Source organism: Hylobates moloch, unplaced genomic scaffold (genome assembly GCF_009828535.3).
Source record: "Hylobates moloch isolate HMO894 unplaced genomic scaffold, HMol_V3 SCAFFOLD_1, whole genome shotgun sequence".
Lineage (NCBI taxonomy): Eukaryota > Metazoa > Chordata > Mammalia > Primates > Hylobatidae > Hylobates > Hylobates moloch.
In genome coordinates this window covers 214,544,829-214,568,895 of record NW_026652276.1, presented here as the reverse complement: position 1 = coordinate 214,568,895, position 24,067 = coordinate 214,544,829, and the positions used below count along the sequence as shown (strand labels likewise).

At 36.7% G+C, this 24,067-nt stretch overlaps 1 protein-coding gene across 4 annotated transcripts in view; it reads right to left on the bottom strand.

Annotated features, from left to right (window-relative positions):
• Positions 1-24,067, bottom strand: part of EXOC4 (exocyst complex component 4) — an 828,468-nt gene that overhangs the window by 449,720 nt on the left and 354,681 nt on the right. For all 4 annotated transcript variants that reach the window (XR_009209424.1, XM_032761776.2, XM_032761777.2 and 1 more), the window contains one exon: positions 2,584-2,680. Coding sequence is in view for 3 of the 4 variants with exons in the window: in XM_032761776.2 (XP_032617667.1) it covers positions 2,584-2,680 (97 nt within the window). In the remaining variant the exon portion in view is untranslated. The remainder of the gene's footprint in view (positions 1-2,583; positions 2,681-24,067) is intronic.

The window sequence follows — 24,067 nt, the reverse complement described above, 5'->3', positions numbered from 1 at the left end:
GCATCATAAGTATTCAATAAATATTTGTTGAATATAAAAGAAAAATTTTAAATTATAATAGTACTAATAAAATACACAAGTATGATAATGCACACTGGTTCGTTTAATTACAAAAACTAAACTTCTGAACTTCAGAAGAAATAATAAATCCAACACTCAGGAAATGCTGAAGTGTAAAAACTCAAATAAAAAAAGTAAAAAACCACTAAAAGATCTTAGTCATTTCAAGTTCCACAAGCCAATCAGGAGTTTTTGACAAGGTTGCAACTTGGGCCAAGGGCTAATTTAAACTCTATCATAGTCATCTGTTTATCAAAGAATGAACTTACCTTTCAGACCACACAATATTTTGAGGATTTCCATTAAGAGATACACAAAGAAAGAATGAATGATAAACTATATCAGGCAACAAACTTTTTCCAGTTTTAATCAATAATAAGTTAAAATTCTGAATGAAAGTAGAAACCAAGTGAGTAAAACCACTGCGAGTATTACCAAGCCTTGAAACAACTATCTAGCAAAGCAGCATTTATAAAGACTTAACAAGTAGCTGTCAAGAACTGTAATACATTAAGTTCCACCAGAGTCTTCTACAAAAAAATGCATTTTATTAAGTGTAAAATAAGTGCTAACATATATATTTACATATATGTCTGTGTATATATATTTCATTCTTCTAACTTTACATTTAAAAAGAAAAAAAACAGAGGAAAAAATCTCTTGAAAAGTGGTTACTGACAACACAGTTAATAGCTTCTAAAGGGTTTCTTTTCTACTTGGGAATAACTGTAAGCACAAGAGTTTCAACTTAGCAGTAAATTATGGCACTAAACCTAGGTTAGAAGATGCCTATCATGATTAAGGTATTTTCCAATTCCTAACAATTAGTAACATTAACTAAGTAGAAATCAATTGTAATTGAAGAAGACAGTGAAAACTAAACTAATTACCAAAGTCAAATAAAAATAATCAATGTTATTTAATCTATAACTTCTGTAAGTTATAATTCACTTATTATATACATATAGTACTTGTCAACTAAACCTACAGAGAAATAGTTTTAATTCTCTTAACCTCTTAATATTCTTAATTTTCTTCATCCCATGGTTCTTAAATGAATTTACTTGCTACAAATCTCTGCTAAAACGGACTTCTTAAAGGCAATAAAATTTCTTTAAAAACTTTTTATTGTGTGAAAGTCAAGTTTTTGTTATTTAATTTACATATTTATGTTTTTGTATTTAAAATCAATCAAAGAAACTAATCCAGTACAATTCAGAACACTGGTTACCTATATAAGAGATTAGAATGTAATTAGTTCTAATGGTATCAATTTAGTAAGTCTCGGTTAATGAGAAGGTAGGACAATTGTAGTAATAAACTGTTTATGCTTGGAGAAAATATACATAATATTATCTCCAGCCAATTCAACAGCATTTGTTTAACTGTTATTCTAAATGCCTCAAATATTATAGAAGTGATCTGAGAAAGGTAAGGTGATATTCTGAAGTACCTAACATTTAGTAAATCCAGGAGTTTCTGGTCTATTATGTGAAAATGCCACAAATATATACTCTGGTTCTTTACAGGGAAAACATACAATTGATATTATATATCTGGATCCCAAAAGGTGCATTTTAAAAATTGTGGTAAAAAAAATACATAACATTAAACTTACCATTAACCTTTTTTAAATGTACTGCACAGTAGTAGTGTTATATGCGCACATGGTTATGTAACAGATCTCTAGAACTTTTTTATCACAAACGGAAACGTTTTATCTACTCAACAACTGCCCCTTTTTTCCACTCTCATAAAGTACCTTTTTAAAAGTATTTAGGGTTTATATTTTTTTCTTTAATGGAGGCACCGTGGATTCTTACTTTCCTATAATCATGTTATCACAATGAACTGAGCATTAGAATAGATTTCACTCTAGTCATATCACGTTATCATTCAATATATAAAAACATACACTTGATGTATATGTCTTTCGTTTTTTATAAATCATATTTGAGAGACCTGCCAATTCTCAAAGGATATCTCAGACATTGGTGTAAATGAGAGGCACAGATTATGGGTTGGCAATTTTTTCCTGTAAAGGGCCAGAAAATAATTTCAGGCTTTGTGGGCCATATGAGTCCTGTTGCAATTAAAAGTCTGCACTTGTAGCACAAAAGCAGCTATGGGCAATACATAAACAAATGAGCATGTCTGCGTGTCAATAAAAATGTATTTACAAATATGTGTGCAGAGTAGATTTCTCCAGTAAGCATAGTTTCCAACTCCTGAGATAGATAAAAAAGAGAGAGGGAGGGAGGGAAGGGAAGAGGGCAGGAGAGGGACAGAGGTAGGGAGTGTGAAAAAAAGAAAATCAAAGTATTTACTCCTGAAAATAAGTAGCTACTCAGTGGGATTGAGATTATCTGTTAAACTGACTAACTTTAATAGTGAGGCCCTAAAAATGGAATAAATTTATTTTATGACTTGTTTCAGTGCTGACTCAACAACTGGCATTCAGTAGAGCAGCATAAATAATGAAAACATTGATCTTCAGTAAGTACATCATAGCACTTGACTTACCTTAGTAATGGGTGGAATATGACGGTAATGTTTCTGGCTCCAGGTTTGCAGACAAATTTTGTTCCTCCACCTTCAATTAAGTTGTCATCAGGACCCCCTTTCAGAAGAAAGAAAAAAAAGAGACTTAGCTCATTCAAACTTTTATAAATAAACCAACCAAGCATATCTAGATGAGTCTTATACTGTCATAATTAGGACCATCTTTGCAAACAGTAACCTTCGGTATGTGCAAAATTATTTTGAATGACTTCATCCGGTCTTCCTCACTTGAATAAACAATAGATTAGAATTTTCACTCTGGCCGGGCACGGTGGCTCACAGCTGTGGTCCCACCACTCTGGGAGGCTGAGGAGGTTGGATCACTTGAGGCCAGGAGTTCGAGACCAGCCTGGTCAATATGGTGAAACCCCCGTCTCTATTAAAAAAAAAAAAAATTAGCCGAGCGTGGTCACATGTGCCTGTAGTCCCAGCTACTTGGGAGGTTGAGGCAGGAGAACCGCTTGAACCTGGGGGGTGGAGGCTGCAGTGAACCAAGATTGCGCCACTGCACTAAAGCCTGGGCGACACAGCTAGACTCCGTCTCAAAACAAACAAACAAACAAAACAAAACAAAAAACAGCATTTTTACTCTGAGTAAGAATTTTTATTCTGAGTAAGAATTCTTACTGACTCACAGTAAGAATAAATGCTACATTTAAAGGAACAGTGCAAGGCTACAATTCAGTTAAGGTGAAAATTTTGATCTCTAATGACCAGTGTCCACCTTGGACAGTATGGCACATAAAGCTTTCAGAGAAAGGATGAAGTGCCTGCCATTCAAAGTTGCTGCATGTTGTAAAGATTGGAGCAGATATTCATATAAGCCCAACTGACCACATTTTATCAAATCTAAGACCCCAACGATTATAAGACACACTATTATTTTACGTATCACTAAGAAAAAAAAAAAGTCCTGCTATTTAGACTATATAATGCTTTCTTGGAATGTTTCCTTTTCCTTATTGAATAGCTCCTTTGGCTTTTTACATAAACAAATGGCTACCATAAACCTCTCAGGCACATTCAATAAGGAAATATAAGAAAAATAAGTTTGTTAAGGTATTCTTAACAATATATTTGAAGTCTAGCTCTTCCGAATCACTCTGACTCAAGAGTTTTCAATGTCCTTGTTTTCTAAACATTGTCATCCAGTGTCACCAATAGTGTGTGTTTCATAAAGGAGTGCTCCATGCTGCATCCTATATTTTATTCTACGCTGCTGATATCCATCCTGCAAAGTTTAAAGTTGATGCTTTCTTGATGCTGTCAGAAGGTTTAAACAGAAGGCTTTTCTATCCCGACCAGGACTCATACTCTTTCCTCAAATGGTCCTTAATTGCTGCATTAACGGAAACAATGAAGGGTCATGGTGCAAGGAGTAACCCAAGCTCACACACACTGCGTGGGTGACAATTCACCATGACTGGTTTCCGGTAGGCAGCCATTAAGATGCCACTGATTTCAGATACATCCTAATTTCAGAGAGTTTGGAATGTGAAAAGATGTATCACTTTGGATGTTGGGAAAAACACTCTACCCCCACTTATGTTTCTTGCCACTATAATGAAGTTCAACTAATATAATCTCTGACCTCTCTCCACCTTTTACCCACTCCAGGGGAAGTGATATAATGCCTCTGACTGATAAATATTGAAAAGAAAAGGCTGGGCATGCATGGCTTAGCAACTCCCATATTCCACCTTAGAAACTAGAATGCCTGAAGATAGTTAAGTGGTGTCTGGTATAAGTTTAGCTATAAAGGCCCTGCTTTGTCAGAGAAGGCCTGAAGTGGGCCAACATCGTTTCTAAATGGGTGAGTAAATCTGTTTAATTGTGATGTTCAGTTAGCAAGCTTTGTTTGGTTCTCAAACTGGGTTATATCCTTCAATCTGGCATAAATCAATATAAAAGTGACATTTCACTTACTATCTACCTTACTTATTTCTCAGTAGTTTCAAAACCCCAGGAGGAAAGATGGCTACTGTTTAGTGGGCTTCCTCAAAACCCTAGCAATCTACACTTAGAACATTTGGTTTCCTTCTTCTAAGTTAAACATTTTCTTTCTGACTATAGTTCTTTGCATGTTACCAAACACAGCTAAATCTCCCTTGATTTATTATCTGTCTTAATGGTCTCTAGGCATCTTGGAAATCGACTGATAAAAACATGTGAAGCTTCAGAAATCCATACCCTGGATCATCAGAACTTCCCAGAGGCATCAGAGTCTAGACATTTGGATCAGTTGTTTCTACCAACTAATCAGAGCATACTTTTTCTTAAGAATAACAAAAAATACAAAGGCATACTCAACCCTTAATTAAAAATCATGGACTGTTTTTTCTCATTTAAAAAGAAATCCATCTTGTACAATATTTGCATCAGAGATATGAACGTGCTGCTAAGTTTTGCTGAGTTAAGGAAAGCATGAAGACTGACATAAACACTACACCTTTAATGAAATCCTCCTTGAAAGGTCACATGGTACAGTTACAAAAATGATAAATAAATATAACTTCTTTAACAACATATTTCCTTTTAAGATTATAAAATCTAGTCAGAATTGATTCACGAAGGAGATGTGTACAGAAGAAACCAGGATATATTCTACACTTCAGGAACAGATAAATAAGTCTACATAAAATTAATGTAATCAACTCAATATGAACATGTCTTTTGACAACCTTTATGAGATAGACTAGATGATTTCCAATGGTTTACATTTATTAGCTTTCTAAATATTCTGAAGTGCTATGATATTAGGTACTCAATAATTAAATTCAGATCTGACTAACCTTGCTCCAGTCAAATGAAAACCTTCATGTGTAGTAAATGCGCCGTATGCATGCGCACCTCTACGCCTTCGCCACGCTGCGCTACCATCTGGAGGTCCCTCTCCCCTTGTACCACTTCTTTAGGTCCCACATCTATCCCCAAACTGTCAAATGCCCCTCTCTCAAAGTCCACAATTCCATTAACAGTGACTATGTATAAAACAACCCATATGAACCTTAACACAAGTCACTTCTGTTACTATGCGTTTTCTTCCTTATGTCACTTTTTCCCACCTGGAATGTAACTTCCTGGAAAGTGATTATACAAGAATACATTTGCTGAATGAAAGGAAAAAAGACCTAACTTGCTAAAATGTTATAGCAATTAGATGAGACAGTATGTGTGAAAGCCTAATAAATGTAAACTGTCAAAACCCGAATCAATGTAAGTGACTGTCAAAAACTAATACAGGTAAGCAAATCTCTCTGTATCGTCAAAGCTGTACAGGGATTAGGTGTGCTTAATAAACATTTGTTGATGACCATATTACAGAGAACGAAGACAACAAAAGATAAGCTACAATACCAAAAATAAAGCATCAGAGTCACTAGAAACGTCAGTGAGAGGAAGATTTGGCTGTGAAAATATAGGCACAATGACAGGGTATGAGATTAGAAACTAAATAGTACCTTCATTCGTTCTAAACCCCTGCTGGCGACAGAAGGATGATTACTGATTCACACAGTGCAGTTAAGCTAAATAAAAAGTAAAGTTCGGACAGAAATATGAAAAAAACAGAGACTCTCCTCCCTACCCTAACCCCTAACCAGAATTCCACCTACAGGAACCTCATATACTCTTCTAGTTTCATTACCAAGTGCCATCTATACTGAATTTGTCACGATTTCCTCTTGAAGATGAGAAGTCAAATGTTTCTTACTACATTACCAATAAACAGAGCCAACCCAGTGAAAATATTCTTGAAAATAAAGCTGTCAGAAACAAAAGTAAAGGTCATGGCCAAAAATCTGACCCCCTGAAATCTACTTCAGCATTTCAGTATTCTGGGTGAGAAACAAAACTCACTTTTCCTCACGTGCCTTCTCATGATCAAATAACCTGGGACCTACTGTCAGGAACTTTTTTTTTTTTGGAGATGGAGTCTCGCTCTGTTCCCCAGGCTGGTGTACACTGGTGAGATCTCAGTTCACTGCAACCTCTGCCTCCCAGGTTCAAGAGATTCTCCTGCCTCAGCCTCCTGAGTAGCTGGGAGTACAGGCACGCACCAACATGCCTGGCTAATTTTTGTATTTTTAGTAGAGCAGGGTTTCACCATGTTGGCCAGGCTAGTCTCAAACTCCTGACCTCAAGTGATCCACCTGCCTCAGCCTCCCAAAGTGCTGGGATTACAGGTGTGAGCCACCGTGCCGGGCCAGGAGCGTTCGTAAGGAATATGTTGATCAATCCTGGTTAGAGCACTGGACAGGTCAGAATACTCCCCTCCCTTCAGTATATTTACAGTCTAATTGCAGCCATGAGAGGCCAGGTGACAGGCACCAGAGAAAATGTCGAATGATGATGGATGGCTGGAATGCAAGGGAAACTGACAATAGTATTATAAGTAGAAAATACTATGCAAAAGGAGAAGAAAGGCCCCAGATATTTCCTATTTTTAACAATGAGGACGATGATTTGACACACTGTCCCAGACAGCTGGCAACAGGCACCAAGGCCACCTGATAACTGCCGGAATGACAACATCTTAGTGTTCACAGGCTGGTCCCTTCTTTTAGAATTCATTTACTTTTAAGTAATAAGATTCCACATTTATTTATTCCTTGATTCTACCCAACTAGAGTTTAATGTGGTTTATAATACATATTGTCATATTAATAAAACACAAACAGAAACCAAAGCCTCAGAAAGAAATGGAAACAGGATTCTCACTGAAATGACTATGGAACAGGGGGAAGAATCAAAATGATCTTGTGTCCAACATCAGACCACTATTCATTATTAGCATAAGTGTGATAAAATTATTTAAATTCTCTGAACCTCAGCCTTCTCATTTATAAAATAAGGATTGCAATAAACTCTTTCAAAGACGTGTGGTGATGTTTAAGGGAAGTAACGTAGATAAGGGCATTCAGTACAATGTTCTGTGCCTAGTATGCTCTTCTCCTTTTCCATTAGAATTGCCAAACACAGAAGGATCTAAATGATTTCACAAACTAGGGAGAAAGAAAGTCCAAATTCAAAAAATGTTGTTCTTGTTACTTTAGGCCACACAATACTAGTCAATATCTTTAATGAGACCAACTTTACAACAAATGTGTAAAACATGCTTGCCTTATTTTTGTGGAAATATTACTGTAGTGAAAGATTTAGAAATTTGCTGGGAACACTTAGCAGGACAGAAAGAAAAAAGGCTTTCTCTAGTCTTAATTTTTACTTTTTTTTAATTTATAAAAACATCAGATAGTGTTAGCTGTCGTTCCCCCAGTCTTTTTTTTTTTTCTCTTTCTTAAGAGATGAGGTAAGGCTGGGTGCGGTGGCTCACACCTGTAATCCCAGCACTTTGGGAGGTGGAGGCAGGCAGATTACCTGAGGTCAGGAGTTCAAGACCAGCCTGGCCAACATGGTTAAACCCCGTCAGTACTAAAAATACAAAAATTAGCCAGGCGTGGTGGTACATGCCTGTAATCCCAGCTACTCAGGAGGCTGAGGCAGGAGAATTGCTTGAGCCCGGGAGGCAGAGGTTGCAGTGAGCCGAGATCATGCCACTGCACTCCAGCCTGGCTGACAGAGCGAGACTCTGTCTCAAAAAGAAAAGAAAAAAAAGAGAGAGAGAGAAATGCATTCTCGCTCTGTTGCCCAGGCTGGAGTGCAGTGGTGTGATCACAGCTCACTGCAGCCTCAACCTTCCAGGCTCAAAGGATCCTCCCACCTCAAGCTCCTGAGTAGCTGAGACTACAGGTGCACATCACCATACCTGGTTCATCTTTTATTTTTTGTAGAAACAGGGTCTCACTATGTTGCCCAGGTTGGTCCTGAACTCCTAAACTCAAGCAATCCTCCACCTTGGCCTCCCAAAGTAGTAGGGAGTGCCCAGCCCTACTCTTTATTTTTCAATTAAAAATAATCAATATTAAATGTATAGATGTTGAAATTATAACCATCTTGTACCAAGTGTTCAAATGAAAATAGCATAAAATTGATCATGACTTTTTGAGCCACAGGAAGCCGCATGCCCCATCTGACATTTTTAATGTGTCCTGATTTTTAAATTGGCCTTTCCACATAGAAAAGAACCACAGTGAAGGTGAATTCTTCTATAGCAAATATTTTGCTTCATAACTACTTTCTAAGGATTATGAAATAGTATACAGTATAATAAATATGGAATTCCTGACTGCATCAATAAATGGGGTCTTTAATTGGCTCTAAGAGCCAGCTGAATGGTTCAAGAATTCCCTGAATTCACAGCTGTCATCCTGCCAGAGGGGTTCTTTTAGATTACATTCCTTAGCAAGTGCTTATTCTTAAAGCACCTGTGATCATTATAGCTTAATGCTGTTGCTGCTCCTACCAGCACCACTAAACTTGTCACAAAGGTAACCTTGTTATAAGTATGTGACCTTGGGGTTTGTTGCTATATCAAGAAGAAACAAAGGTAAAATACTTACCCTTACCCTCAAATGATTTACTATTACAGCAAAGTCAAGTAAATCAGAATTAGTGATGGTACTGTATTACCCAAGGGTGAGCTGCTGCTGGACACAGGAAGAAAATCCAGGCAACAAGCCCCTTCACGGAAAGAATTATCTTTTGCACTCAACTCTTAGGTAGTGTGTCATTATTATTAATAATAACAATACTATTTTGTTCATAATTGTATGCTTTGTGCCTAAGATAGTTTCTACCATGGAATAAGCACACAGTACATATTTGTTGAATGAACATATGCACAAACAAAAAACGAGAAAGAATGTCTTTTTTAGACCAAGTGAATTCTACCTACAAACCAACTAGGAGCAAATAGTAATTATGTTTTTACATAAAGTTTGCTCAGTGAGAAATCCATGTTTCAAGAAAGGGCTGAAAAAGTATATTGATTACAGTATTAATTATAAAAGATAATCTCCCAAATAGAAATAAATTCATTATTCTCATCATAAGACAAGTAAACGTCTTGCCAATATTGTGCTCAATTATATTTTATTCTTGTGTAGCTCTCGTATTGTACTTTAGGTTAAGACGGGTGCCAAGTATTATCCTGAATATGCAGAAAAAGGTAAAAGAAGGGAAAGGGGCTGATTCTGATTTACTAAACATCTACTAAGAAACTGGCACTGTGCTAAATCCTTTACATAAAAATACTCACTTCATCCTAATAATATTCCTGTCATATTATTATCTACCATAGAGATGAAAAAATGGAGGCTCATGGCAGGGGATTAAGGGACATGAAGTGTCTTGCTCAAGGTCACATATAGAGTAGGTTCATTATTCAAACTTCCGTCTGTTTCTCCAAGAACAGTTTTTTCAACTATATATCCTACAATGTGCTTAATATCATTTTATGTTTCCAAGGAATTCGCAGGTTGAATAAAAGGATCCAGATGACAGTAGTGCAGGAAAAGTCTAAAACAGGGAGTACTGAACCCTGATATTGTGACGGAGTTTGACACACAAAAGTTTTCCATGGAATTAACACTAAATAAAGCAGCTGGTTATTCAACCCAAAAATACAAAAAGCCTCATTATAAATGTAGGTGAAGCTTAAGAGAAACAATATATAGGTTATGTCCTATATATATAAATATAATGATCATGTATGCAATGTTTGGGGGGAAAACACATTTAGTGGTCCAACTGAAGCTAGAAATACTCTCCTCTTTAATACAGTCCCAGCAGCAAGAACTAGAGCTCTACGTTTTCCTGTCTCTCCTGACTAGTAGCAGCTATGATGATACTATCCCATCCTCACCTTCAAGTTGCTGGTGAGAGCTCCCTGGATGTCAAAAACATGAAGGGAAGAACAAAAAAAAAAAAAGGTTTGCAACCTTCAAGAAAAGAACCGTGGAGAGTTTGCCTGTCATCCCAGAAACACTGACAGAAATCCATCTATTCTGTTTCTCCTTCAAAAGGAGAAAAAAAATCAGCCAGATGTGATGGCTCATGCCCTTAATTCCACTGCTATGGGAGGCCGAGATGGGAGGATCACTTGAGGCTAGGAGTTAGAGACCAGCCTGGGCAATGTAACAAGACCCTATCTCTACACAAAATTAAAAAATTAGCCCAGCATAGTGAGGTGCAACTGTAGTTCCAGGTACTTGGGAAGCTGAGGCAGGAAGATAGCTTGAGTCCAGGAGTGCAAGGTTGCAGTGAACCATGATTGTGTCACTGCCCCCCAGGCTAGGCAACAGAGTGAGACCCTATCTTTACTGGATGGACGGATAGACAGACAGACAGACAGACAAAAGAAAAATAGTCAACAGAGCTTTCTTGCTTCTGTTACTGTTACCACAGATCGTTTCCACATTTCTAATAATCCGAGACCCAAACAATGTCTTGCAGTTTCCTCACGACACAGAAAAAAGCTATGGTTTGAATGTCCCCTTCAAAACTCACATTGAAATTTAATTTGCCATGCAACAGTATTAAGAGGTAGGGTCTTAAAAAGATGGCCATAAGGCTCCAAAGAAATGAAGGAAATAAGGGAAATTCCAAGGATCTCAACCCAGAGGAGAAAGGAAAGATCCTTTTGGTCCTCCCTAGAGTCATTCACAGGTATAGGCATAATGTCAAGAAAGAGAATCTAAATTTAGGACTACATAATGATGGATTATTGTGAGAAGGACATCTCTCATATGTTTTGAAGTAAAAAGAACAGCATGTCATGTGTATGTGTGGTATCTTACGTGTGTTGGAAATGTCCATGTCAGTAGACTGCTGGAATGGAAATAACTAATCGGAGTTTTGCTTCAAGTAAGACTCTCTCCTAGATTTTTGGCTAATGACCACAAAATGATTCTCATAAAGAAATAAAAATCATATTTTTTTGTAGTTCAAAAACTGAGTACATTCTAGCTCCTAAATAACAATGAATTCTACAATAATCTACTATTTGTCTTGAGGTAGTCTCTTGGTTTAGAAAACAAGAGAAAAAAAGTAGTTTTCTCAATTATCTCCTTACAATAAATTAAAAGAGGAGTGGAAGGACAAGATAACACGGGAAGAAACAAAAATGAAGCAACAAATTTGAAGGTTAATAATAGCTCATCCTGAGCCATCAGTAAAATGTGTTCACCTGGAGCTTTTCCACGAGCATAAGTCAAAGGAGGATCCATTAGCAGCAGTGCCCAATGTTTCTACAATAGTCTGAAAATGGCATGTTCTAGGAAGAGCAAAATGTAAGATGTGAGCCAATTACCAAAGGATCCACAGTGACTCCATGCATATTTTTAAATGGTTGATCAACGAGGCACAAGAGAGTTTTAATTGACAACCATTGAGGAGGACTCCTATCTTCGTGACATTATCCTACAACTCATTTTATTTTAAGGTTACTTTGGAAGATTGCAGTAATTCTTCTCTTTGAGTTATGCTCTTTAACTGATCGTCCAGATTTAACTCTTTAACTGATTGTCCAGATTTAATTATCTTGAATCTATTAAATATGTTTTAGTGGCTATTTGAGTATATCTAGCTCAGAGATTCTCATGTGTGTGAGCTGGGGAACCCTACTTCTAATTACATTTCATTTTTTTTTTTTTCACTAAGCATAATGTTTTCAAGGTTCATCCGTGGTGTAGCAGGAATCAGTACTTCATTTCCTTTTATGGAAGAATAATATTCCAATGCATGTATATACCATATTTAATTTATCCATTCATCAGCAGATGAACATTTGGGCATCTCTACTGCTTGGATTAAATAATGCTGCTAGAAACATCCAGGTACAAATTTTGCGTGGATGTATGTTTCAATTCTCCTCAGTATATACTATATCTAGAACTGAAATTGCTAAGTCATATGGTAACTCTGTGTTAAACATCTTCAGAAACTGCCAGATTGCTTTTCAAAGAGGCTGGACCCTAATGCTAGGTTTTTTGTTTTTAAGTAACTAGTTGGTTAACAGAAAAATGGCTGGGCCAGGTGGCTCATGCCTGTAATTCCAGCACTTTGGGAGGCTGAGGTGGGTGGATCACTTGAGGCCAGGAGTTCGAAACCAGCCTGGCCAAGATGGTGAAACTTGGTCTCTATTAAAAATACAAAAAAATTAGCCAGATGTGGTGATGCACACTTGTGGTCCCAGCTATGTGGGAGGCTGAGGCACGAGAATTGCTTGAACTTGGGAGGTGGAAGTTGCAGTGAGCCAAGATTGGGCCACTGCACTCCAGCCTGGGTAACAGAGGGAGACTCTGTCTCAAAACAAACAAACAACAACAAAAAACAAAATAACATACACATAGAAAATGGGGAGACAGAGAAGGTGGGCAGCATCTAGAGAAAGAAAGTATTAATATTTTCTTCTCTAGGCTCTCTCACCTGGCTCTTGTAGGGGTGGTCTTGTGTATGTCAAAGAATCATTGAGAAGGCATTACCAGACATAACAGATGATGGCTAGAGCAGAAGCACTGGGGAACTAGGCCAACTAGGAAAGTATCTGTGCTATCTGCATTCTTTGAACTAAGTATCTATTCTATTTTATCCCTCACAATTAAAACAGACAGTAAGGTTTCTCTTCTCACTCAAGTTTCAGATTGCAGAAGACTTTACAGTTTGCTCTGTAATTCCTGTTACAGCAAGAGTGACATGAAGGACAATAGAATGCCATGAAGTTCTCTAACCAGGTGAGCCCATCTCACTGCAGACCTAAAGCGTATGGTTGGCTAGCTGAGAATCCTCTGATGATGGCTTGCCAGTTGAGCAGTAGATTTATGATGTGAATAAACCTCAAACTGAAAACATGTTGAGCCTATCAATCTTATTTTGTCTGTGAAAGGGTCCACAAAAGAGCTTAGGCCACTGGAAATGATTAGTACTAGTTCATATAGAAGAAATAGTGTTGCTTAAATGCTGTCATTGTCTTCACGCACAGAGGTGTGCTTAAATCTAAGTACTCCCAAATTTGGAAAGAAATTATTTTGAAGGGATTGGCATAACAAGCATAACTTAAGAGAAGTTGGAGAGATAGAGTGCTCTGTAAATACCAAATCAGAGTCAAAATACAGGTTGCAAAACATGGTGCCATTTAGCTTACTGATAAAGATAATCAGAGCTGGCATCTAAACAGAAACAGCATTATTTCATGGCTCATTAGAAGCATCTGGATTACTAAGGCACAGGTGGTTTTAAATAACTTTACCAGCAAACCTATAGTTGCTGTTTAGGCTTAACTGGCAACAGTCAACTTTCCAGACACTCTAGGAAGCAATTTTTGTAATATTCTAACAAAATCAAAATCAGTCTTCCAAGCCAGTGAAATATGAGCCATGACAAGATCAATACTCAAAATTACAATAACTAGAGGCATTTTTCCTGTTTTCACATAGGGAATGTTACATATTATGATATATAATATTACTTGTTGTACATTTACTATGTTCAACAAATAATTGACAAAAATAATTATCATTTTATAGTCTATCCAGACTCAGACTATTTCCCAGATCTCCAAGGTAGAATACCCTTTAAATTTTTGCTCTGATGGAGCCCTATATTGATAACAAAAGGAAATACAGCACTCCTACATATCTACAATCAAAATAATGACACCAACCAATAGAAAAAAGATAAGTGTTCTATGTTTGAAGTACTGACCTCTGTCCTTCACTGAATTCAGTAAATTCAATGTCGACCATCCACCAAAGCAAAAAGTAGTGAATTTTTCCAATCTTATTTGCTCCACATTTGTCTAGCACACTTACATGTAAAACCCAAAATTTTTATTTTCCATTTGATTGGTCTTGATTGTTATAAAGCACATGCACAAAGTGTTAACATTTTGAATACTATTTGATCTCAAAATTCCAGTTCTAGGAATTTACTCCCAACCTCAATAAAAAATAATAGCATGAGTGAAATTAAGATTTGGCAACAAAGATGTTCCTCACAGAATGGTATATTGAACTTTAAAAAAACAAAACTCTCAAAATGCAAAACAGGAACTAGATTAAATAAACATAAATATAGATATATACACACATATATATATATAACTAGAATATTATGCAGCCATTAAAAATAAACACTGCAATAAAGCAAGAAAAAGATATAAAAGGCAGGAGTCATTAAGGTGAAAGGTTATTAATTAAAATCATATTACAAAATAAGCCTGTATCGTGTGTCTGATGATCACAATATTGGAAGTCTTTGCTGATCTGGTTCTTCTCCTTTCACCTCTACTGAATCCTGATTAACTTTTTCCTGTGTATCATGTGTGTGTATGTTTGTATGTTTTATACTCTCACCTTCCTTAGATCTTTATCTACAGCAATTCTTTAAGGCCCAGTTTGAAAGTAGGTCCTATCCCAAACATTAGCAACAGTTCTGCTAGTCCACTTAAGGGCACTACCAACCTGGAACCCATTTTGAACTCAATTCTCACTTTAAACTTTCCTCACGCTACCCAGAGGATGTATATTTTAACGAGACATCTAGTTAAGAATTCTTTAGGGATTTTTTTCTCCCCTCAGCCTGTGTCAAGGTGACCAACTTTCTTTTAGTCTCTTATAGGAGGTGGGGTATTATGGGAAACAGATGATACATTTGGATGCTCCATATGCTTTATGTAGAAGATGGGGATGCTTCTGTCAGACTCCCCAAGTTGCACAGGTCCTGGGCTTTGTTCTGTTTCTCCTGTGCCATGCCAGTTCACTTGGGTTTGGTAATACCCTTAGGGTGAAAACTGGCTTTAGCAGTACTTTGTCTAATATCTCTCTGCAGTTCGTTTGTGTTATTTTGTTTATGCGAATCCTATCTTTCTTGCAAGTTCATCGCAGCAATTTAACACATTTTTGAATGTTTTATCTGGCATTTTTAGTTTTTTCATGAAATGATCAATGAAGGTACTAGTTGTGCTGGAAAGAGAAGTCTTCACGCAACCCTCTCTTTATGGAACAGTCTACCAATAACTTCACCTCACCATTCAGTTTTTCCAGTGCAAGTGTCTTTGGATTCTACTCAGATATACCGTTTTTATGGTTTTAGTCCATTTTCTTGTAATCCTAAGGCAATCACTATAAATAATCCAGAAATAATCGATATAGAGCAGGATACAGCTTTTGCCTTAAATGTTATCAGTTAACTTGATATAGTGAAATATAATGATACATAATACAATGCAATTTATAAATAACAAAATCAGATATTAGGAAAACAAAGTTCTCTGTCTAACTTTGACATAAAGTATATGGTGTTAAGTAAGCTACTTAACCTATCTGGGACTTCTATTTCTTGCCAATAAAATAAGGCAACCAGATGTGCTCATGAGAAATCTCTGATCTGTGAATTTTGATTTCTTAGATTATAAAATTTCCTTTACAATATATTCTGTCCATTAGTTTTATTTACATTTTTCTTATACAGCATAAAATGGCATAGTAGCACCTTTTTCAAGTAGATAGTCCAATTATAATCGTTGATATAGATGATAATTCTAGTAGATTCTAAATGAGAATGAACTGTATGTTTTGCTTTGGGATATTAGTAAAGCTTTAGAAATAAATAACTGGTATCATTTGCAGCTGACAGTTTTACATGATCTAGTTATGATTATTTGATACTCTTTCTTTTCTAAGAAGCATCTTAGATCCTGCCATGATTGTCACAAAAATTCTCCAATGCAAAGGAAAAAAATGGGCAAAATTCATGACAGGTCTGTGCAATTTTAGTCTAAAACTTTTCTCAATTATTTACCTCAAAACAAGTATCTGAACTTTAAGCAAATCACTATAATCAATGGTTTTCAAAAGTATATTTCCTTCAGAATTGCTTTAATAGGGAAACACAATTATTTCACTTCATTCAATAACCCATACTTAGTAATCTATAATCAGCATCTTTGTGACTAGGAGTGGGTTCATGGTGAAATAAACATAAGTAATAGCCATAATCCATGACCTCATGAAGTTCACATCATGATGTATAAAAAGGGTATAAAAAAGAGCACACACAAAATTACAAGCAAAGCTATTACAAGATAAACCAAAGGAATAAAAAGCTTTCCAACAAGACAAAACTATTGTTCTTGAGTTTGGAAACCAACTTATATATGCATAATAAAATCCAGGGAGAAACATAAGTTACCATTGTTCGGTAGAGAAAACAGGACACTGTTCCTCTATAAAATAGGCCAATATTAACAATACACATAAACAGACTGGCAATGGTAACACATAATACAGAACTCCTAATACTGGTATTCAATACACACTACGTTTGACTGATCAAAAACAGTGACTCAATCACAGAACAAAGAAATTACTTATCAATAGTTTCTAAACACATCACATAAAATTACTGCTACAACCTCTTCCTGGAAAAACACTTTTTCTTTGTATTTCTTTAAAGATTGGTGATTCTGCTTTTTAAATGTTGTTTTCAAAAGTCTGAAATACAGATAAACCTTTTATTAAAATGTACTTGTCGATTTAGCTGAGGAGAGAACAGAGACAGGTAGAGGTTACCAACAAAAAGGCTCTGATAATACTAGACAAAGCAACTTAAGCCTAAAAACTAATGGTCCATAGAACACAGCTTCAGTGTAAACACTTTTTATCTCAATCACCAAGCACCACTCCACCAATAGAGAACACAGAAATTAAAACAAAAAGACTGGAGGCACATTAAATTCAAATACAGCTAATCCTTGAACAAAGCAGGAGATAGGGTTGCTTCTCCCATTCCAGTCAAAAATCTCTATATAACTTTTGACTTCCTAAAAACTTAACTGTTAATAGCCTACTGTTGACCAGCAGCCTTACCGATAACATAAATAGAAAAGTAAACACATATTTTGTATATGTGTTATACTGTATTGTTATAATAAAGCTAGAGATAAGGAAATCATAAGGAAGAGAAAATTTTACTATTCACTAAAAATCAATCGTGATAAAAATAAATCACCCTCGTTTTCTTCATTTTGAGTAGATGAGGGGGGAGGAGGAGGAGGGAGAAGAGGAGGGGTTGATCTTGCTGTCTCAGGAGTGGAAGAGACAGAAGAGGTGGAGAAGGTGGAGAAGGTAGAAGGGGAGGCAGGAGAGTCAGGCATACTGAGTGCAACTTTACGATGCTTTTTCATTTCTCTAACAATGTTTCTACATGGTACCAATCCTTTTACAACTGTTTGCTTTAGTTTCAGTGACTATATCATAGAAGGGTCCATGTCATAAAAGAAGTCAAATGCAGTCTTGGATAATCTGAATCCTTCTGCCAGATTATCTAATGTCAATTTGTTTTCTGGCAGTGCTTCTTCTAGATCTTCTTCCTCATCATCTGGCACTGTTTTGAAAGGACTCAACACCATCAAGTTATCTTTTGTTAATTCCTCTGGTATGTTGTCTGCTAGCCCTTGAATTTCTCCAAGATCTGTTTCTTGAAACCCTTCACAACCACAATCTTTTTTTTGCCATATGCACAATTCTTTCATGACTTGTTTGATCGGCTCTCTTGTAAATCCTCGAAAGTCATACACAATATCTGAACACAGTTTTCTCCAACAAGTATTTACTTTGGGTTTGGTGGTTTTCATGGCATTTTCTATAAAAATACATCTTCAATGGTGTAATCCTTTCAGACTTTCATGATGTTCTCCCTGTCAGGATTCTCTTACATAATGCTGATGATCCTTTTCATAGAGTATCACGTGCAATAAGCCTTAAAGGTCTTTATGATTCCCTGATTACAGACATTCTGTTTGGAGGCAAGTAGACTATTTCTCTTTCAGTGTTGAACTTACAGAGTTCTGGGTGGCCAGGAGTATTGCACAATTAAAAGGCAGTCCCTTACTGATTCCTGACTTCAGGGACAATGCATCAATGGAACCACTCCAGAAAAAGGTTCTTGTTATTCAAGACTTCTTACTGTACAAACAAAAGACTGGCAACTGCTGTTCATCTTTTGCCTTCCAGACTTGGTGGTTACAGATAAGGGCAGTCCCAATCATAAATCTGACTGCATTTGCCCAAAAGAGTAGAGTTAGCCTATCTCTTCCTGCCTTAAATCCTGGTATTTGCTTCTCCTCCTAATAAATATCCTTTGTGGCATTTTTTCCCCCAGTGTAGGGCACTTTCATCTGCATTAAAAACCTGTTCAGGCTGACATCCTTTTTCCTCAATGGGTTTCTTAATGATGTTTGGGAACTCATCTGCTGTCTCTTGGTTGGCAGAAGCTGCTTCTCCTATTAACTTGACATTTTTTAGGCCAAACTTCTTTCTAAAATTATCAAACCATCCTTTGCATCCTTTCAATTTGCATTAAATTCTCCAGCTTTACATCCTTCACCTTCCTTTTGCCTTAAGTTACCACATAATGACTTCCCTATATCTGGAATCATATTAGAGTCTATAGGTATGCCTTTCTTATAGCAGTCCTATGCCCCCATAAAAGCTGCATTTTCAACACCAGATAAAAAGGTATTTCGTGAAAAGAACAAGGTTTTCATGCCTACTGATGCAGCTTCAGTGACAGCTCCACAAATTTCCTTTTCTTTTACAATAGCCCTTACACTGAATTCATTTATCTTGATATGGCAAGAAACCACAGCTGCAGACCTCAATCTATAGTACATATCAAGCAATTCAACATTTTTTTTTTTTGTAATGTCATGACTTTCTCCTGCTTCTTGGGAGTACTTCTAGTGTGACTAATGGTGCTGTGTATGGGTTCCATGGAGTTATTCAAGGCTTACAGCATTGCACTAAACACAATGGAAAATACGTGAGAACTGCCAAAGATCACTTCTCACTGAAATATGAAATTTACTGGGGAGATGGACTGCTCACAGGGAGATGATTAGTATCACACAGCAGTTTAAGCAAATACTCGCAACGCTTGAGCTCACGTTATCAACAAGAGGTGACTATGAAATTACTGCAATAGTAGTACAGTATGCACTATAGTTAATTTTATGCAGTTATGATTTAACACTGAATCTTCATGTTTCTTTACATTTCTTTCTACTGTGAATGGCACCATGTATGGTCTGCATTTGTGTAAAAGTTCTGATATATTTTAAATTTTATAAGTCATATATTTTCTAATAAATGATAAAAATAGACTAATATCAACATATAGTTTGTGCATTCATGACATATCTTTTTCTTACTTTTTCTGATCTTTCTAGACTACACACTTTGTCTCGAGTTTTTTCAAACTATAGGTAATCTCCAAACATTTGTTCAATATATTTATTTTTTAAAATCCACACATAAATGGACCTACACAGTTCAAACCCATGTTGTTCTGGGCCAACTATACATCCAAAAAGTATTTATGAAGTACCAGCCTGTACTGTACAGGTACAGTACAAGGTCCTGGTGATGGTAAGAACAACCACCTTTAGTTGTTCATGTCTAAAACTTTGGAGTCATCTTCACTCTTGTATTTTGTCTACCTCTCATCCAATCCATCAGTAAATCCTTTCCATTTTGTCATCAAAACATAAAGAATCCCAGTACCTCTCACCACCCTCACTGCTACTACCTTCCAAGCCACCACCATCTGTCTCCTGGATTACTGGCCTCCTAATTGGCCTGTCTTCATCCATTCTTGTCCCCTGTAGGTGGATTGTCATACATGCCAGAGTGATACTGTTAAAATAAAATACATGCCTAATCCAGTTACTGTTCTCTCCAGAATGCTCCAAAGGCTTCACATCTCATTTGAAGTAAAAGCCAAACTCCTTAAAATGACCTGTAAGACCTGTGTTCATCTTGTTCCCTCTGCTGTCGACACTCTTTCCCCAGAACTGCAGACCTCACTCCCTTACCTTCTCAGGTCTTTACACAACTACCTCCTTCTCAGTAAGCCCTTTCTTGGCAGATAAAGTAAGAGTAAAATCCAATATAAATAAGATCACTTAAATATTAAATTTAGTCAGCAGAAAATGTATACTTCTATATACCAGCAAGTAAGAGTAAGTTCCAGAAATCTGCCCATGAAGATATAATTGTGACAGAGATGACCAGGGAATGCCCACTAAATGCCCACTGAAAGAAAACATTTGCACAAGCTCACAACTCACATAAAAATTGAAACCATATATATATAAATGTCTGAGTCAGCTTTTTCCTCCTAATAATCTATCCTAAGTGTTTTCCCATGTCATTAAATATTCTTAAGAACACGAATACTAAAGATTACAAACACTGTAGGGAAGCACCAAACATTCACCCTTCAATAGTTGTATTAAATAGCTTGCTGCATACCAGGCACTATGGTAGATGCGACACCCTATTGTAAATGAGATTATTTTCATGTAGTAAATGATATTCAGCAATAGTGCAAATAAACATGTAATTACAAATTGTCTTCTGTGTTATGAAAGATTAGAAGAGAATGGCAGGAGAGACCCTAATATCTCTATAGTATTTAACAATAATCTCTATAATATCTATTAGGGGCTAATTTACATCAAGGCCAGGGAAACCCCTTTCAGGCTTCGTTTCATGGAAATGACACACAGAGACCTGAAGAATGGGTAGGAGTTAGTCTGTAAAGAATAGAGGAAGGTGTGTTCTGGGCAGAGGAAGAGCATATGTGAAGGCCCTGGGCACATTCAAGACATTGAAAAAAGTTGAGTGTAGAAGGCTACGGATAAAGGAGAATGAAGAAGAAGGGAGGTAGATAGACCAGATCAACAGAGTGTGGTAGGTCCTATGAAGGAAAATACATTTTTTATCCTAAGCACAATGAAAAGCTATTAAAGATTTAGAGCAGGCGGGTGATACAATGAAAATGTCAGAAGATCATGTCTTTAAAAACTCAGAGTAACCTCTGACATAATCTTTTCCTTAATTTTTATCCTGATATAAAGTCTAGCTTCAAAATGCTTTTCCTATCTGCTCCAAAGCAAAGTTATCTGAAATGTCTCCTATTCTTCCTGCCGAGCAGCACACAAGGTCTGTACCTTCTGAGACCATCATCAACCACACTAAAGTGACAAAACCTCTGGCCACTACACCAAAGCCCATCACACCTCTCATTCCTATTTCATTGGCTTATTTTCTTGGGGAGTAACAATCTAACCATTACCACTCTATAATCTCTCTCACAATTCTCTCATTAAATGAACAAATAAAGGCCAGGCGTGATGGCTAATGCATGTAATCCCAGCCTTTGGGAGGCTGAGGCAGGCAGATCATTTGAGCCTGGGAGTTCAAGACTAGCCTGGGAAACATGGTGAAACTCCATCTCTAAAAAAAAAAAAAAATAGAGAAAACAGCCAGGAATAGTGATGCACGCCTGTGATCCCAGCTCCTTGGGAGGCTGAGGTGGGAGGACTGCTTGAGCCCAGGAGGTCACAGCTGCAGTGAGCCATAATCGCGTCACTGCACGGCAACCTCGGTGACAGAGTGAGATCCTGTCTAAAAAAAAAAGAAAGAAAAGAAAAAAAGAGCAAATATATTTGTGTTAAGTTCTTTGTAAAATTTTTATACAGGACATTATAAATGCTAGTTACTGTAACATGGAAGCACTTGTGTTTTGCTAATCCCTGCTGTGAGGCAATCACAAGAGTTGACTCCTCAGAGGAAAGCAGGTTTAAGATTTAGAGCTGTATTCAACAATACAAAAAAAAGTGGAAGAAATGGGGAATGTTTAGGTGAGAGAAATGGAGGTGTGAGAAGGAATATGATTAGTGTCTTGTGACATGTGAAAAGCTACATGATGAAAAAGGAGTTAAAATTATATTCCGTGGTCCTAGAAGACAGTATTAAAATAAACAGGTTGGAACTTTCAAAAAGGCAGATCTGACTTTTAAAAGCAAAAGCTTACTAAGAAGGGCATGAAAAAGTAATGACTTTCTTACGAGACATTTCTTCCTTGCAACTTCAGTCTTTTGTTTGTTTTTCCTAAGAGAAGCTGAAAGTCCACTTGTTGTGGTCTCATAAAGGAGATTTAAAGCATTGATTAGAATGTTAAGAATCAATTCCAACAGTGAGATTCTGGGAATTCATCAAAATACCCTGGGATTACATCCATAAATATTAAGTCAGGAACCATTACCAAGGCTTCTGCAGCAGGTGTCAACTTCCCTAAAGAATTCAGTGTTATTTTCTGTCACAGTCATGGAGGATCATGGAAAGGAAATTAAATTTATAACAAGTTTAATTACATCTAGTTATGTTTATCAAGAACAAAAAGGAATACTGCACACATCAAGGAACAGGTGATTATGAAACAATGAGAATAGTGTTTAGGAAGACTAAGATTACAGAACAATAAAGCAGCATTCAAGCCTCTCATCTTATGGGTAAAAAGTTGTTCGTGGACTATAATTACTGATGTCTTGGTCAATGTTTAATAACCAGCTCTGTGAGAGAGGCTAGAGTCCTGTTGTAGCATTTGCTGATTACTGTTGTGTAACTACACCCATCGTGGCCAATTCTAAGCTACCAACATGATGTCACTGAAAGCAGAATATTCAGTGGGAAGAGATGTGCACCTCCGGCTCCGGTGAGTCAGCTCGACCCCACCTGGCCCACTGAGTCTATCACTATTCTCATGATTCTTATAATTTTATCACTCCCCCATCCCCAGGATAAAACCACATGTGAGGCAATGATGTTTAAATATAGATTTTTCCCAGTTTAGTTATAACTATGCTTTACACATATAAATTTTTACTTCGTATCAATATGAGAGTTGCAGTTGATGGGAAATACTCCTCCTTTAATGTTTCTTCCCAGCTGACTTCTACGTATTCCCTGTACTTATCACACAATCGAGAGAAGACGGCAATTGCTACACAGCTATTATGAATTAGCAATATCAGAAAATTATTATTTTCCAACTCACTGCAGGCACAATATACATGTAATTGGAATATGCTATATTCACAATAGCCAAAAAATCACTTGGCATAAACATCTGAATCAAGACCTGGAACAGCTACAAGTTCAATTTAAGTATGGAAACAGTCCACACATAAAATAATAGGAAGAAGTTCTGTTCTGTCATACTGGATTCCATATAAAAAAATTATTCCTTTTTTATTACCTCCTTTTAATCAGTAAACCCTAAATGGAGGCAAAAGGTATAATTACAGTTCCCCACGCTTAGATATCCCAATTGATGGATTTGTGGATATCTAAGAAGGTGCTCTTAGGTTTTAAACATGTGAATTCAGGCAAGCAGGGGTAAAATGACATAATGTCTGGAAGTTGCTTTAAAATACTTCCAAAAAGAAAAAAAATATAATAAAATAGATGCACCCAATATGGTAAAATCTTGATAACAATACAACAGTTAAATGTGAGAAATGAACATATAAGTTATATTTATACTATTTTCCCAAATTTTGTGTTTATTTGAAATTCTTCCAAAATAATTAAATAAAACTACCAGAAATACAGCGGTTAAGGTTGGGGGCGGTGGCTCATGCCTGTAATCCCAGCACTTTGAGAGGCCGAGGCAGGCAGATCATGAGGTCAAGAGAGAGAGA